Source organism: Eptatretus burgeri, chromosome 15, assembly GCF_056783735.1.
Source record: "Eptatretus burgeri isolate ZD-2024b chromosome 15, Ebu_testis_v1, whole genome shotgun sequence".
Classification (NCBI taxonomy): Eukaryota; Metazoa; Chordata; class Myxini; order Myxiniformes; family Myxinidae; genus Eptatretus; species Eptatretus burgeri.
In genome coordinates this window covers 32,139,898-32,155,957 of record NC_140975.1, presented here as the reverse complement: position 1 = coordinate 32,155,957, position 16,060 = coordinate 32,139,898, and the positions used below count along the sequence as shown (strand labels likewise).

Genomic DNA, 16,060 nt, shown 5'->3' with positions numbered 1-16,060 from the left:
GACTTACTCAGAGTATGCGAAGGTCAGGATAAGGCCAACTACCAGGCAACAAGACTGAAGAAAAGACTGCAGCAACGGTACCCAGACATGATTTTCTATCGTCCACCAAAAATGTCTGAGAGCGAAGGGGTGTACATGAAGGACATTGATATTGGTTCCATTGCTCAGGCTGCTGTTGTAGACAGTAGCTCTACAACAGAAACAGAGTCAACTACAGAGGATGAAGCCAGCCAGGGTCCACAGCAGGGTGCCTCAGGCCTCAATTTACATGTTCTATACTCGGGAGCACTCATGGTGAAGGATGACCTGAACAAACACCAAAGTGTGGACATTACATGGCCAGCACTTGCTCCTGACTTCGACATTTCAAATGCTGAAAGCCATCCCTGTTGCATAAAAGTGTTCTGCCCCCCAACCAGGGCTAACTATAATTCCATAGTCTGCAGTCTTCTGGCCAAATAGCCAATGATGTCCATTTGTGCAATGTGACTAGTCCCCAACTGGCCTCGACTGTACAAGAGGTTTTACATAATGCAACCTTACGCTGTTCTGCTCTTAAAGTTTACAATTACTGCTCATGTCGGTATACATATTAAATAGGACTTACCTCTGACAGATCCAAAATACAGGAGTAATTCTATACTCTGACAAGCTATACAAGGTAAGCCCTTTGCTGTTTCAAACCCTGCCTGAGTTCCTCTACAGCTGTAGACATTCGCAAGTAGTATATACATGAGAATTCCAATGCTACATGCCCTCTCAGCTGCCGGACCGGTTTCATCATTTATTGGTGTCATCAGCGATAACATGAAGACACACACACACATTTTCATTGGTTATTTTTGTTTGACTTGGTTTTCTTGTGGTTAGTTGGCATGACAATATGTTGTTCCATTTATGAATGTCAAATTCGATCTTCCATCGCGTAATGATGCCAAAATGTCTCTTGATGCCCTTTTAAAATCTTGGGTTTATGAATCAAAGGACAAAAATGTTTTTTTTTTTTTCTCGTCTGTTTTTTCTTTCTTTTTTTTTTTTTTTTTTTTCATTGTTCAAATATTTATTTCTGTGCTGATGAATTGTTGTTTTGCCCTCAAACCCATACAATGAAATAAGAGAATGACATTTTATGATGTGTCTCACTTTCTGCATTGACAGATAAAATGTTCATTTGCATTTGCGTGCACGTACCACAATATACTTTGACTTGCAAGTTGATATATCAAGTTAAAAGGTAGAGCCTAAAATATGCCAAATGGCTTTTTAAATATGTTATCAGAATGAATAAACACTAAACAATTAAAAATAATGTGGATACCCATGGACAATTGTGGTTTGTACAAAAAAAACCCCCACTTGCCACTCCATGCACACCATATCTGCACCAAGTGCAACACCCTCCCTCCTTGCGTACATGTTAATTATGTAACCTAAAAGGCAGGTAAATCATCTTGTGCTGGTCAACTAACATGATGGATGCAATTATTCCAGGTTGCTGTTTCGTGCTATCTTTGGGTTGAGCCTGTGACTTCTTCTTTGTTACCAGAGATGATGTTCTTGGAAACGAGTGCCCTCACCGGAGAGAATGTGGAAGAGGCCTTCCTGAAGTGTGCTCGGACAATCCTCAACAAGATTGAATCGGGTACGCATGTTTATTTTTTTTTTTTTAATCCTTCCTGCTATATAGTGCGATTCCCAAGGCCGACTATGGACTATCTGTGACATGCTGACATTCCGTGGGCATTTAATTTTCCATATCCGAGACTTGTAGAAGAGCATCATTAAAAATGTAACAGAGGAGCAAGAAAATTAAGGCAAAACTAGCTGGAAGTCCATGGTGAAGATACTACGACAGAAAAATAGAAATAAAAGGAAGTCTTTTATTCCTATGCTGGTTGGAAGAACAAAATCGAGGCAGTATTATATTTTTTTCTGTAACTTTTAGGTAATTTTATATTGTCTCCGAGGGGCATTTGTGTGTTTCAGGGTGGGGACACAGACGGCATTAGCCCATCGTGTGTTGTGTGTGTTGTGCACATGCGTGCCAGCTGGAAGCTCGTGGTAAAAATACCATGATATAAAAATATAAGTAAGTTTTAATTTTTATTTATTTTCTATTTATTCTTGCATGGGTTGAAAGAGCTAAATTGAGGCATATTTATTATTTGAAGCAACCTTTACTTGGTCATAAATTTCCTGTAGATGTGGATTAATTTGAATCACCGTTAACGTAATTGTCTTCGATGAGCATTTCCCTGTTTCACGGCTCTGGAGAACAGACGGGCAGCATTAGCCTATTAAATATACTGTGTAGAATATTGTGAAATTCCAAAATCATATTACTTAACAGCAAAAAAAAAATTTGGGAGCAGTCGAAGTAGCAGTCCTGTTGCCTTATACGTGGTCCATTTGAAAAAAAATTCTCATTTTCCCATGGGTTTGGATTAAGTCTAAGAAACTTTTGTGAAATTTCTTTTCTCTCTGAGAAGTGTTTGTGTTTCAGGGTGGGACAGACACCTTAGCCTGTAGCATTATATATCATCATCTTTTTCTCATTGCTTGTTCCCTTCTGGTTTTACCACCTATGGTTTTTCAGACTTTTACTTATTTATGTATTTTAACTATACCCTTTAACATATTCAAGTATACCTGGTGTTGGCTTAATGGTTAGGGTGGTGGGCTTGGGATCCTAGGATCCTAAGTTCAAATCCCACTTGGCTGTTGAATGAATACTAGGTGGGGTTGACTCTGCCTGTCACCCTTCTGAGGTCAGCAAAATAAGTGCCAGCTTGTTGGTATCCTGTGTCGGAGTGGCGACCCATTTAGGATTGTGCTCAATAGCCTAGGAGACTGCTTAGGCAGCACCAACGCTCTGCACAGAGTATGGTCTCAATGGATGGATGGACATTCAAGTGGAACTTGGTATGTGGCTGTATTATGATAAGTTGCAGAACGAATTCCAGTTCCAGGGAGTTTCGTCAATTTTTCACAGTTATGCCCTTTTTAGACTTAGAAAATATCGCATCAGTTGGGGACATGTATTGTATAGCAATTCTCGCTATTATTATTATTATTATTATTATTATTATTATTATTATTATTTTGTATGCAGCACGTGGCTGCAAGTAGCATCATTGGCCGAAAGTATGGCTCTGCCTCTGATGCGATGCCCTCCGTTGGTTTGGGCAGGAATTTAGAATTTTGACAGGGTGCCAGCGATAGCTCACCTACTCTTCGTGAAGGACATCATATGTTGTTTAAATAGTGTCCCTTACAAGGAGTTTCAAAGCAGGAGGTGGTCATTTGGCTCATCAAGTGTGCACAATGGTTGTTTGTACATGCTCTATCGTTTTTAAATGTTCACAAAACTATTCCATGAGGCGGTTACCTTTGATGTTGGGTTGCGAGCATGATGAGATTAAAGCTGCTGCAGCTCTAACGATCTTCACATTGTGGCCACTCTCCATTTTTACCTCCTCCTCCAATAAAACGATTCCACCACAAAGCATAATGTAACCACAGGAATTACATACTGGCCAAACAAGGTGTAGTGATCTGGAGAGGAATCGCCAAAGGAAGTGTGACAAGATGGTGAAAGGCTGATATCTCCAGAAAGGTGTTTGCAGCAAAGATCGTAAAGCGGGGCAAGATAGCCCACTCGTGCGAAACAGTGAAGTATCTAATGGATGCCCTCAGCGGCCATTTTAGCAGGCAGGCAGAGCGAGCTTGCACTAGCCAACAACCCGGAAGCTGTTCACAACACATGTTCCAGATGGTAACAAAACAATGGCGTCTCGTTCCTCATCTCAGAATCACTGCTCAGCAATAAACTGCTCAAACCGTCAATCCAAACGACCTGATTTGTCTTTCTTCAGATTCCCTAAGAACAGGGAAAGGTATGTTGAAGTTCAAATTGTGTCTTTCAATAGTCTGTTGACTAATTTTGAAAATAGAGGTTAGTCTAGTTGGAGTGGTTTCTATTCTAATCTGACTGTATGACTGACGTACATACGTGACTAATACTGTATATTTATAACATAACCCAAAAGTATATACATAAAAGTATAAGGAACGCCAAGTCGACTCAAGGCAAAAGAAAGGCGGAGCTACACAGTACAGCACAGACAGTGTAGTGTGCAGTTATCACAACCGGCCTACTGCTGCTGTGACTGCATTTTTAATCTGCAAATCCATATGCATGAATGAAGACACTGGAAAATGCAGACTTGTAAAGGAAAAGAAAGAAATACTGTGCTTGGAATACAAAGGCATTTGTAAATATATTGTAAAGTTATGAAATTTAAATAGAAATTCTTCCATATTTACGTGTACAGCAATTAAATCATTTTGATATTGTAACAGGTTATTGCATTGTGTGTGTGTGATGGTGTATGGCACTGGGTCTGCTGAAAAGAAGGTCATACTTTGAAGCAAAGTAGAACAAAACTATTGTTCAATTTGCTAGTCAATGGCAGAAAGCTATTACCCAGTTTCCACCTCGGTTGACTGCCAGGTGCAAAACTCTTACACCATTATATTTATGTTCATAAATTTGACATACCGTACATGTAAATGTACCATTTAAAACTACAAATAACACTTAAATTACATCTGAATAGCACTTAGAATCAGGCGCTTTACAATAAATAATACATATACATTTAACCATTTTTGCCACGGCTGAATGCATTGGCCTAAATCGCATAAAAAAGAGGCATAAAGATGTGTAAACAAAAAAAAATAGATGGGGGGGGGACACTCGCAGGTGAGAAGCAAGAAAAAAAGGTCTTCACCAACTAGTCAGGTTCCTTGTGTCCATAATTTGACATTTGTTGGAATTTTTTGGAGAGTAGCTAACCCCAACATTTTTGGAACGCTTAAACAATACCAAAACAGAAAATCCATGTTTCACATTTTTTCAATGCATATAATGTGGTCAAATAGGTCTTTTTGGGGTAAAAACCCGTTTTTTTTTTATTTCAGCTCTGAAAATTCAAAATTAATCGCAAGCAAGCAACTGATGATGCATAATTGTTAACTCGAGGACAGTTCTTAATGTAGAATACATATATCTGTATTTTGAGCAATGGTTGCCATGGAAACAGCTATCATTTTGTCAAATTACCGTTTATTTAATGTATTGCTTTCAAATCTTGAAACGAGTAACGCATGAATATGGTGATCAGTGAAATGTACTTAATGTCAAATATGAGTTTGTAGCCAACTGGCATCACTGTCTCTAATGTCACTCATCATTGCCATCGTCATCATCACTATCGTGGTCATGCCGTTCAATGTTTGAGTCCTCGTCATTCTCACACGAAGTGCTGCACATGCAAAGATCAGTGCATGTTAAGTTCTTGGCCCTGCAGGAACATGTCTGTGATGAACATTCTGTCTTGCACTGGCACCTTATCATCTCGATAATTGCCTTTGGTGCAGGGAGAATGTCTGTTGTCAGTTTGAGTTGACCACTCGTGTCCTTGTGGAAGCCATTCTTTAATGGATCAATAAATGTTTGCTGAGAAATTGCTGCTTGACCCCAAACGTATGCCTGGATATGTACCCGCAGCAAATGCTGCCTCAGAGCACCGACAGTTGGTGGTAACTTGTCATTCTCAGCCATGTTCTTACAGAAGAGATGCCACTGAAGTTCAGGGATGCTGGAAATATTGACACCACTTGGACAATAACCTGAACAGACAAATCTTGCTAAAGTTGTGTATAGGTCCTCTGACTTCAGCATCCTTACAGAGCATAGCAAAGGCATCTACCATGTCGTCATCGGCCTTCAAGTAGCACTGGAACCACTTTGCCTTACCATGTCGAGCGAATCGCCCAGTATTATCGGCACCTGTGAATGCGTGGAAGGTTGGCAATGCCTGGCCTCTCTCCTCACCTAGGGCCTTCCAGATTGGCTCGATTTTGACAATGCAAGATGCCATTGAGATAGATGTGTGTCTTGGCAGGAGATGATGGTTTGCAATGGCAAGAACCAGAACATCCGTATCAGGTGAGAATATCGTCAGCTCAATATCTCCTGTGTGTTGCTGTGATGCAGCTATTGCTTGCTGGATCATCAACGTATCGGCCTCCTCGTGGTTATTCGCCTCAAATTGGAGACCCCTGTTGCTCGCCGTTTGCCCAGATGCCGAAACGACTACCACCTTTGTTGAATTGTGGTTGTATTCTAGATTTTTCTCTGCCAAGTACTCCGTCAGATCAGCCTTGGTTTGATCATGGGACAGAAATCGACTCATCGTGATGTGTTTGAAACTGGTATCATCCTTGACCTGATATTGGACTGGTGCCTTTCCTTGACAATAATTTGACAATTTCCTTGGGAAATCAACAATACGTGCTAAGTACATGCCAGTAAACTAAATAGAAACTCCAAATAGACTCCCTTACCTCTGTAATTCCAACCCCCGGGCACAAAGCTAACCTAATCCTATCCTATTATACAGCTGTTAATCTAATGGAACAAAATACGTCAGTGACTGATTACATTGATGGTGACTTTCTTTCCGGATAAATGAAAGCACGAACCAGCACATTAGGACATATTTAAAGATCAACCCGAAATAATAGAAAAAGGATAAACATATAGCTATAACATGACGACTGCCCAACTTTCAACTCCTAGCCGAACAGGAAACACAATTAAAACCTCCAACCCCGTGGCCATTCAAACCATAATCCTACCCCATACAGAATAACATAAAATTACAAAAAGGTACATACGGCTCAAAGGCTATCACAACTTACCGAAAAAAGGAAGAAAGGTGTTGAAAACCGAATATGATGAAACGAAGCTCCGAAGTAAACTGTCATGAATAAATCGAGAATAAACGAAGCGAACTGAAAATGATGTCATAGTGCTGCACGTGTTTTGATGTGCGCCGCGCCACATCACTACGTCATGCCACGCCCAGCAACCGTAACCTGAGGCGATGGCATGGCGTCATGACGTGGCGTCACTTATGTTCCCTTCAAGATCACACTTGCAATACATCAAATTACAAAAACTTAAAATCAAACGTTTTACTACTGAAGTTGCCGAAACCTTCTGATAGTGAACAAGACACACCAATGTTTCATTGCACAGATGGCCGTTTTCCTTGACAACCAACTGTTCCAATACTTGAAAATCGTAATACGTATGTGTAAGTTAGTCATGGTCACTATATTTAACAATTATTTAGGCCATCCGATGGAAAATATAATTTAAAAATGGCAATTCCACTCCAAAAATGCTGTTTCGATGGCAACCGACAGTCAAAATGCAACATTTTATTATCTTATAAAATCCATTGTTAGCCATTTAACAGTAATCCATCATCAGTTGGTTATTTTGTATTGTTTCAGATTTTTAAAAATTGGAATTCAAAAAAAGCGTTTTTCACCCCAAAACGACCTTTCCAAAAGTTGAAAAAATGTGAAACATCATTTTTTTTTTATTGAAATAGATTTTATACTTCTCAAAAATCTATAGATTTGCTACTCTCCAAAAAATTCCAACGAAATTACACAAGGAGTCTGACTAAACCATTGATGTGGTATTTGGGAGAACATTCAATACCCATTAAAGTGTGTGGGGGGTGGGGGTTGACCCTTGCCTCCCCTCCCCGGATTTCTCCCCATACCGAAATAGTTACTTCGAAGGATACTTTCTTGGAAGGTGATATTTATCATACAGATTATGTTACATGACTTCTTTTGTTGAAAAAAAAAAAAAATATATATATATATATATATATATATATATATATATATATATATATATGTATGTATGTGTATGTATGTGTATAATATGTGTCTCCAGGTAAGAATAATATTCTTTCTGCATGTGTCTGGGCTTTGATTTTTATCCTTTCCTCTCTCAATTTGCCTTTTCTTTTTTTAGCTGTTAGCTTCTCTTCTTCTCTATTTCTCTCTTTTCTCTCCCTTTCTTCTATCTCATCTCTTCTTATTTTGTGTAATTTCACTTGCGATAAAAAGAAACTGTCTTGTACATGACTAATGTATTGCCTTACTCTCTTTCCCGCCCCTCGACTGCCTCCTACTCCGCAATCGATACAGCGGTCGAACTACAACCAAGAAAGCAGCTCGCTTGCTTGCTAAAATGTCCGTCATTCTGCTCCGTTGCGTACTTCACCGAATCGAACACAGTTGCGCACGAGTGGGCTATCTTGCTTCGCTTTACGATCTTTGGTTTACAGTGCCTTCAGAAAGTATTCCAGAAACCCGTCGACTTTTGTCACATTTTGTTGTTACAACCTGAATTTTAAATGGGTTAAATTATTATTTTTATTATTATTATTATTATTTTATTTTATTTTGTCACCAATCCACAGAAAATGCCTCAAAATGACAAAGTGAAAACATGTTTTTAGAATTTTTTACAAATTAATTAAAAAGTGAAATGTCTTTCATCAATTAGTGCTCAACCCCCTGAGTCAATACTTTGGAGAAGTGCCTTTGGCAGCAAATACATCTTCGAGTCTTCTTGAGTATGTCTGTATCAGCTTTGCACATCTGGATTTGGGGATTTTCTCCCATTCTTCTTTGCAGATTTGCTCAAGCTCTGTCAAGATGGATGGGGAGCGTCGGTGAACACCAATCTTCGAGTCTTTCCACAGATTCTCAATGAGATTCAAGTCTCGGCTTTGGCTGGGCCACTCGAGGACTTTCACATTCCTGTTCTGAAACCATTCCAGCGTTGGTTTGGGGCGCGGTAATTTGGTCACGGGAAACTTGGTCACGGTAAAACGGTCACAAGGTAATTTCGTCACAGTAATTCGATCACAAGGTAATTTGGTCACGGTATTATTATTATTCTTTATTATTCACTGCATTTAAGGCCAGTAGTAAGGCCCAAGAGCAGTAATAAACATTTTCATTTCATGGCCGGCGAATCTTGTTGGCATAATGACGTATTGACCAAGTTTACTGAATACTATAATGGAATCGATTCTGTCTCTCTCAACTTTTAAATTCCGATTCCATTATAGTATTCAGTAAACTTGGTCAATACGTCATTATGCCAACAATATTCGCCGGCCATGAAATGAAAATGTTTATTACTGCGCTTGGGCCTTACTGGCCTTAAATGCAGTGAATAATAATACCGTGACCGAATTACCTTGTGACCATTTTACCGTGACCAAATTACCTACATTCGTTGGTTTGGCTATATGCTTGGGGTCATTGTCCTGTTGGAATGTAAATCTTCGCCACAGTCCAAGGTATTTTATACTCTGAAGCAGGTTCTCCTCAAGGATTTCCCTGTATTTGGCTCCATTCACTGTTCCCTCTATTTTTACAAGTCTCCCAGTCCCTGCCGCTGAAAACCATCCCCATAGCATGATGCTGCCACCATCATGCGTCATGGTAGGGATGGTGTTTGGATGGGTGATGAGCTGTGCTCAGTTTCTGCCAGACGTAGCTCTTTGCATTCAGGCCAAAGAGTTCAATTTTCGTTTCATCAGACCACAGAATCTTTTGCCTCGTGCTCTCGGAGTGCCTTTTTCACGTGCCTTTTTGCAAACTCCAGGCGTGCTGTCATGTGCCTTTTTCTCAGGAGTGGCTCCCGTCTGGCCACTCCCATAAAGCCTAGATTTGTGAAGTGCTGCAGAGATTGTTTTCCTTCTGGCAGATTCTACCATCTCAGCCAAGGAACTCTGTAGTTCTGTCAGTGGTCATTGGGTTATTGGTCACCTCCCTGACTAAGGTCCATTTTGGTCAGTTTGGTTGGATGGACAGCTCGAGGAAGAGTTTGAGTAGTTCCATATTCTTTCCATTTCCTAAACATGGAGCTTATTGGGTTCTTGGGAACTTCAAACACTCTACAAATAGTTTTATACCCTTCCCCACATCTATGCTTCCTTACAATTCTATCTCGGAGCTCTACAGACAGTTTTTCGAACTTCATGGTGGGGTTTCTGCTCTGACACGCACTGTCAATTGTGGGATCTTGTATTGAAAGGTGTGTTTCTTTCTAACTCATGTCCAATCAATTGAATTGGCCATAGGTGCGCTCCAATCAAGTTGTTGAGACTTCTCAAGGATGATTAAGGAAATTGGTTGCACCTGAGCTCAATTTGGAGTGTCAGCACAAAGGGGTTGAATACTTATTGATACAAGACATTTCAGCTTTTCATTTTTAATTAATTTGCCAAAAATTCTAAAAAGATGGTTCCGCTGTCATTATGGAGTATTATCTGTAGATTGGTGCCAAAAATTTAAATTTGATCCACGTTGAATTCAGGCTGTAACACAACAAAACGTGCCAAAAGTTGAAGGGTGTGAATACTTTCTGAAGGCACTGTATACAAGTCAATTGCAGCACGGACATTCTTCATTCTGCCTCGAGCTTAGATTGCAAAATGACAAAAAAATCAGGATTAATCATTTCGATGACAAAAACGATAGTGTGGCTACCAATGGGTTGTTGTAAATTACCGCCGTGGTGTTGCTGGAGGGTTGAATAGAAATAGGTGAGGTAAATGCCCATCAGACATGCCGTGAAAGGGTGAACCATTGGTGGTGCCGTCAGGAAACCGCTGACCAAATGGTGAGGAAGCCACTTTGTTGAAGTGGGAGGTGTTATTGCTAGGGTTGTGACAATTATGTCAAAGGATGTGCGTGACATCGTGAGCCCTTGAATTAACGTTTTCATCTATATTTTTGAGTAGTGTGATCCTTGCTCGTTTGGACATTGAGCTTTGCAGCTGAGATGTGATAACCAATTGAGCCTGAAGCTTCCATCCTCTTGAATATGCAATTTTGAAATACTTTATTCAATAAATAGCTTTATCCTTCTGTATTAAATAAGGCCAGTGTGTATGTGTGTCTGCAAAATCATAGAAAAATAAATAAATAAGGAGTACTGAGCTGATCTCCACCAAATTTTGCATATATGTTGGTCGTACCCAGGTCAGGTCATGGGCACAAAGGAAAAAGTCCTCCCCCTGCAAATGTGAGTGAGTGGTTGGGGGGATCTTGCGATTTTCGCCTCTACACGTGCAAAATTGCAAGTGGTTTACTGACCCCTGCTGCAGAGAGGGGGGATTATTAGCCACGGCATAAAATATATTTCCCTACTTCCCCCACTCCACCCCCACAAGGCTGGTCCCAAAGGGAGCGGGTGCTTCTCGTGCTTTGAATAACCATCAATCCCCCCAATATGAGAAGCAGAGGAAGAAGCTGTGGATGCTCTTCGTAAAGACCTTGGTCATCATGAGGAACGCTATAGGCAGATGAGAAAGCCACATCGTTTTCATTCTCGTAAAGTATAAAAAAAAATAAAATATTCAACCACCTCTTCAAATTATCGTGACTTCTGCAGAAATGCAAATGTACTCGCACGTTACAAGTTTATTTTGAGCAGGTGAAGGTCTCGGCGATTTAAAAACTATTCAGATTTCCCTTTGGCTTTGGACCGCATGTACGCAATCCTTAGCTCTTAGTCTAAGCACATTTTGGCAGATGATGGACAGTATTGGACGCCAATTTTGATGACATACGTTTCCAACATGCATGTTACTGTTCTGCATGACATACGACCGTCTAGTGTGCCGATAAACATGTACATGGATTGCTTTTATATGTCATTAAATTTCTCATCCTGATGCCTTCCTCAGCCTCCATGAATCTCAGTCATGAGTGTGCCTGTAATTTTACTTTTTCAACTTAAAAGAGTCGATCCATGTATTTGTCCTTGTTTGTTTTTTCTATCCCCCCCCCTATAAACTGAAGAGGGGAATTTTGTGCAGAGAAAGCAGGAGACCGGGGCAGTATCTAACTTGATTGTGAAAAGCATATCATTGGTCGTAAAACTCAACCCATCACCTTGCGAAGTTACCGCTCCTGACTTGTCAGAGTAAGAATGAGCACCTGATCCCTCCCACCCTTTCTTCACCTATATTCCACACAGGAGAGTTGGATCCAGAGAGAATGGGCTCCGGTATTCAATACGGTGACTCGACACTCCGCCAGTTGCGGCAGCCTCGTGGAGTGACGGCCCAGGCCAGGCCGGACTGCAACTGCTAGGTAATGTTTGACATCTATCTGAGGATACACTGATGTTTGCTTGAAATTAGCAAAGTTCCAGAATATTATAAACTACTGTTGTCGTCGTCATGTTCGTTTAACGGCCTTTCCCATATTTTTGTGGGTGAGTCGATTGTTGGTATAATCTCCATTTGGTTCTTTAATTTGCATCTTCTTCCTTCAGACCTAATCTTTTTGTCATTATTCACACATTCCTGCCATGTTTTCTTTGGCCTGTCTCTTATTTTGTCCATTTGGTTCAAAAATATTTACCTCCGCCACTGAAGGTGGATTGAGGTTATGTTTTCACCCCTGTGTGTCTGTCTGAGCAGGATATCTCAAAAGGTTGTGGACAGATTCCAACAAAACTTGGTAGACAGGTTGTGTGTGTGACCATGACGGATTGATTAGATTTTGGTGAGGTCCGGATGCAGATCCGGCCTATCATTGGGGTACGAAATGTAAAATGTTCAGCCTTGCGGAGGTATGCGCTCTACCCAATGCTGTTCTAGTCTCTTGACGAGTTCATCTTCTGTCCTACTGATGACATGACCGAAACACCAAAGCCTTTTTCTCAATTCAATCTCTGTACTTAGCATTGTTTGGCATATTTCTAAGATCTTCACTCCACCGTTCAACTTTCAGTGAAATACCACACATCCATCCATCCTCATCTCTGTTCTCTCAATTCATTTTTCCTCTTCCATCCTCATGGCAAAAATTTCACCACCTTGCAGTACGGCTGCCCTTATTCAGGCTAAATACACTCCTGTCTTTCCACTCTCAGTATACTGTATATCTCTTTGTTCAGATACCTACTCACTCTCAATTTATTCCAAGCTACTTTTATCCTCGTCGTTACAGCCATTTCTGCTCTTCCAATGACATTCAACATGTCTCCTGAATTATAAAATTTCTTCAACCTTTCATTTTCCATTCCGAATCCCATAACTTCTTGCATTATATTGTGATCAACCTGTTTTGTTCATGTGAAACATTCCTTGTATTTAAACCCACCAGTTGCTTTATTCAAATGACCTTTCACTCCACTACATTTATTGTAGCACCACCTTTCACAAACTGAGCACTGAATTGAGTTTGGCTTCAAACACCTTTGCCACACAGAGCACATGTCCACTTTCTGCTTTCCTCCTTTTCCTTTTCTTCATAGTTAACCATATATTTGTTCTTACAAACACTTTCAATCTATAACTCCCTCAACTATTCCGACCTTCTTTTGGGGCCAGCCAGGGATAATTTTTTTGCCCAAAGCATCAGGAATAGGCTGTCCAGGCCCAACATTTTATTAAAGCTGACACTAATTTGCAATTTCTTCCGGGTACCTGGCGACAACTTCCTCTTCCTTAAGGACACCATTTCATGGCCACCAGCTAATGCTCGCATATGGGACACCCAGCTTAACACCCCATCCCAGAAATGGTGACATACTGATTGATGCAACACCCTGCCTACAAAGCACTCTGGTGGCTATTCATAGTTTGCTCAGGAATCAATTCTGTCACCCACCTCATTCGGTTTGGAGGTTGTGAAGAATTGTTGAAGGATATGAACAAAATTTCCCTTCCCAATTGGTTGTACCCAGCCTCCAGGTGGCGCTAATTCCATTCGTGAGTTTATTCATTTGCAGTACACATTTGGCAAAAAAAGACATTTTCAGAACTCTGCTCGTATGCCTATTCCGTATTCCAAATCCAACTATAAAGAGCAATCAGAGATTGCAGACCCTCCCCAGAATTTGTTTTGCGTGGTGCTTGTGTACTGGTGTGTTTTGTAATTCATGAGACTTAATTATAACTGCTGGCATTGATGAATGGGTACCAAGACATCCTACTTTGATGCAACCTTGCTTCAATTGGGCACCTGACCCTCACCCATGACGTTTTTTATTTTTATTCAATTGAATTCAGAATGGGAATAAATAAATTCAATTAAAGTCAAATGGAAGACCAAATGGGTGCAGTCCTGCACTGGAATCAAAAGGAACCTGAACAAGCAAAAAGCAAGGATGAAGTCATCAGGAGGAACCTGGATAGCAGTTGCATTTCAACTGCTACTCCTCTACGCTCAAACCCATCCAGGCACAGCCAAGTGAGCTATATTTTAAATGACAATCTCGAATGAGCCAAGATCCTCGTCCTCTTAATGATGACGTCATAAAAACGAATATGACGTCATTGTGATGTATCAGGTTTGCGATAAATTATCTGTGCTAACGCCCAGCTTGATTCCCGCAAACAAAATTCAAACAGCTTCCCTAGTTTCGGAGATAATGGTATAGGTGATTTCCATTAGCAGTGATATTATGACATCAACTTTTTTTTCTAGGAAGAATTTCCAAAATCGGAGATGGTTACTGCCTGCGCGTGGGCTTTCTGTATATACATGGCAAGTTTCACGAAGATCTGATGAAAACTCTGGGTTGTGAAACAAGAAATGTCAAAAAATAGGAATGACGTCGTCAAAAATTGATATGATGTCATAGTGATGCATCATATGTGCGGTAATTCATCTCTGCTAATGCCCTGTTCGATTCTCGCAAACAGAATTCAAAAAGCTTGCCTAGTTTCGGAGATAATTTTTTAGGGGATTTCCATTAGCGGAGATATTTTGACGTCATAACTTTTTTCTAGGAGGAATTTTCAAAATCGGAGATGGTTACTATCTGCACAGGGTATTTTTACATATATATATATATATATATATATATATATATATATATATATATATATATATATATATATATATATATATATATATATATATATATATATATATATATATATGCCAAGTTTCAGGAAGTTTCGATGAAATATGTAGGCTGTGAAACAAACTAGTTTCGGAGATAATGGGAGAGGCGATTTCCATTCGTGGCGATATTATGACGTTAACTTTTTTTTCTAGGAAGAATTTCCAAAATCGGAGATGGTTTCTGCCTGCGTGTGGGCTTTCTGCATATACATGGCAAGTTTCACGAAGATCCGATGAAAACTCATGGTTGTGAAATAAAAAATGTCAAAAAATAGGAATGACGTCGTAAAAATTGATATGACGTCATAGTGATGTATCATATGTGCGGTAATTCATCTCTGCTAATGCCCTGTTCGATTCCCACAAACAGAATTCAAAAAGCTTGCCAAGTTTGAGAATTTTTTAGGGGATTTCCATTAGTGGAGATATGTTGACATCATAACTTTTTTTTCTAGGAGGATTTTTCAAAATCGGAGATGGTTACTGTCTGCGCAGGGTATTTTTGCATGTGCATGCCAAGTTTCACGAAGTTTTGATGAAAACTGTAGGCTGTGAAACAAATGAAACAAAAAAACAACAAAAAAAAGGAATGACATCGTAAAAATTGATATGACGTCATAGTGATTTATCATATGTGCGGTAATTCATCTCTGCTAATGCCCTGTTCGATTCCCGCAAACAGAATTCAAAAAGCTTGCCTAGTTTCGGAGATAATTTTTTCGGCGATATCCATTAGCGGAGATATTTTGACGTCGTAACTTTTTTTCTCGGAGGAATTTTCAAAATCGAAGATGGTTACTGTCTGCGCTGGGTATTTTTACATATATATGCCAAGTTTCAGGAAGTTTCGATGAAAACTGTAGGCTGTGAAACAAAAAAGTCCACAAGAACAACAACGTGAGTAAGACTTAGAGATCCTCCACGAGGATCTAAAAATGACAAAAAAAAAAACAAAAAGAACCCAGATCCAAAAAATTTAATTCTGGCTGCCAGACCATGTGTCCGATCAAGTTGAAATTTAAAACATTTATTTCCCATCATTACGAGATCACAATTGCGAAATTGGTCGTCGATTGATTAAGCGGTTCCAGAGAAAACAATATTTAATATTTTTCTTAAAACCATGTGACCTATGACATCATGTGTGAACCTTTTGTTCCTCATGGATCGGTGGTCATATGTGTAAAATTTCACCTCAATCTGTTCAACCACTTCAGAGAAGATGATGAAGGTATTT

At 39.9% G+C, this 16,060-nt stretch overlaps 1 protein-coding gene across 3 annotated transcripts in view; it reads left to right on the top strand.

Moving 5' to 3' along the window:
* LOC147011855 (ras-related protein Rab-4B) overlaps positions 1–16,060 on the top strand; it is a 51,260-nt gene that overhangs the window by 21,902 nt on the left and 13,298 nt on the right. For all 3 annotated transcript variants that reach the window (XM_085857284.1, XM_085857285.1, XM_085857286.1), the window contains 2 exons: positions 1,547–1,642; positions 11,939–12,054. In XM_085857284.1, coding sequence (XP_085713410.1) covers positions 1,547–1,642; positions 11,939–12,054 — 212 coding nt within the window. The remainder of the gene's footprint in view (positions 1–1,546; positions 1,643–11,938; positions 12,055–16,060) is intronic.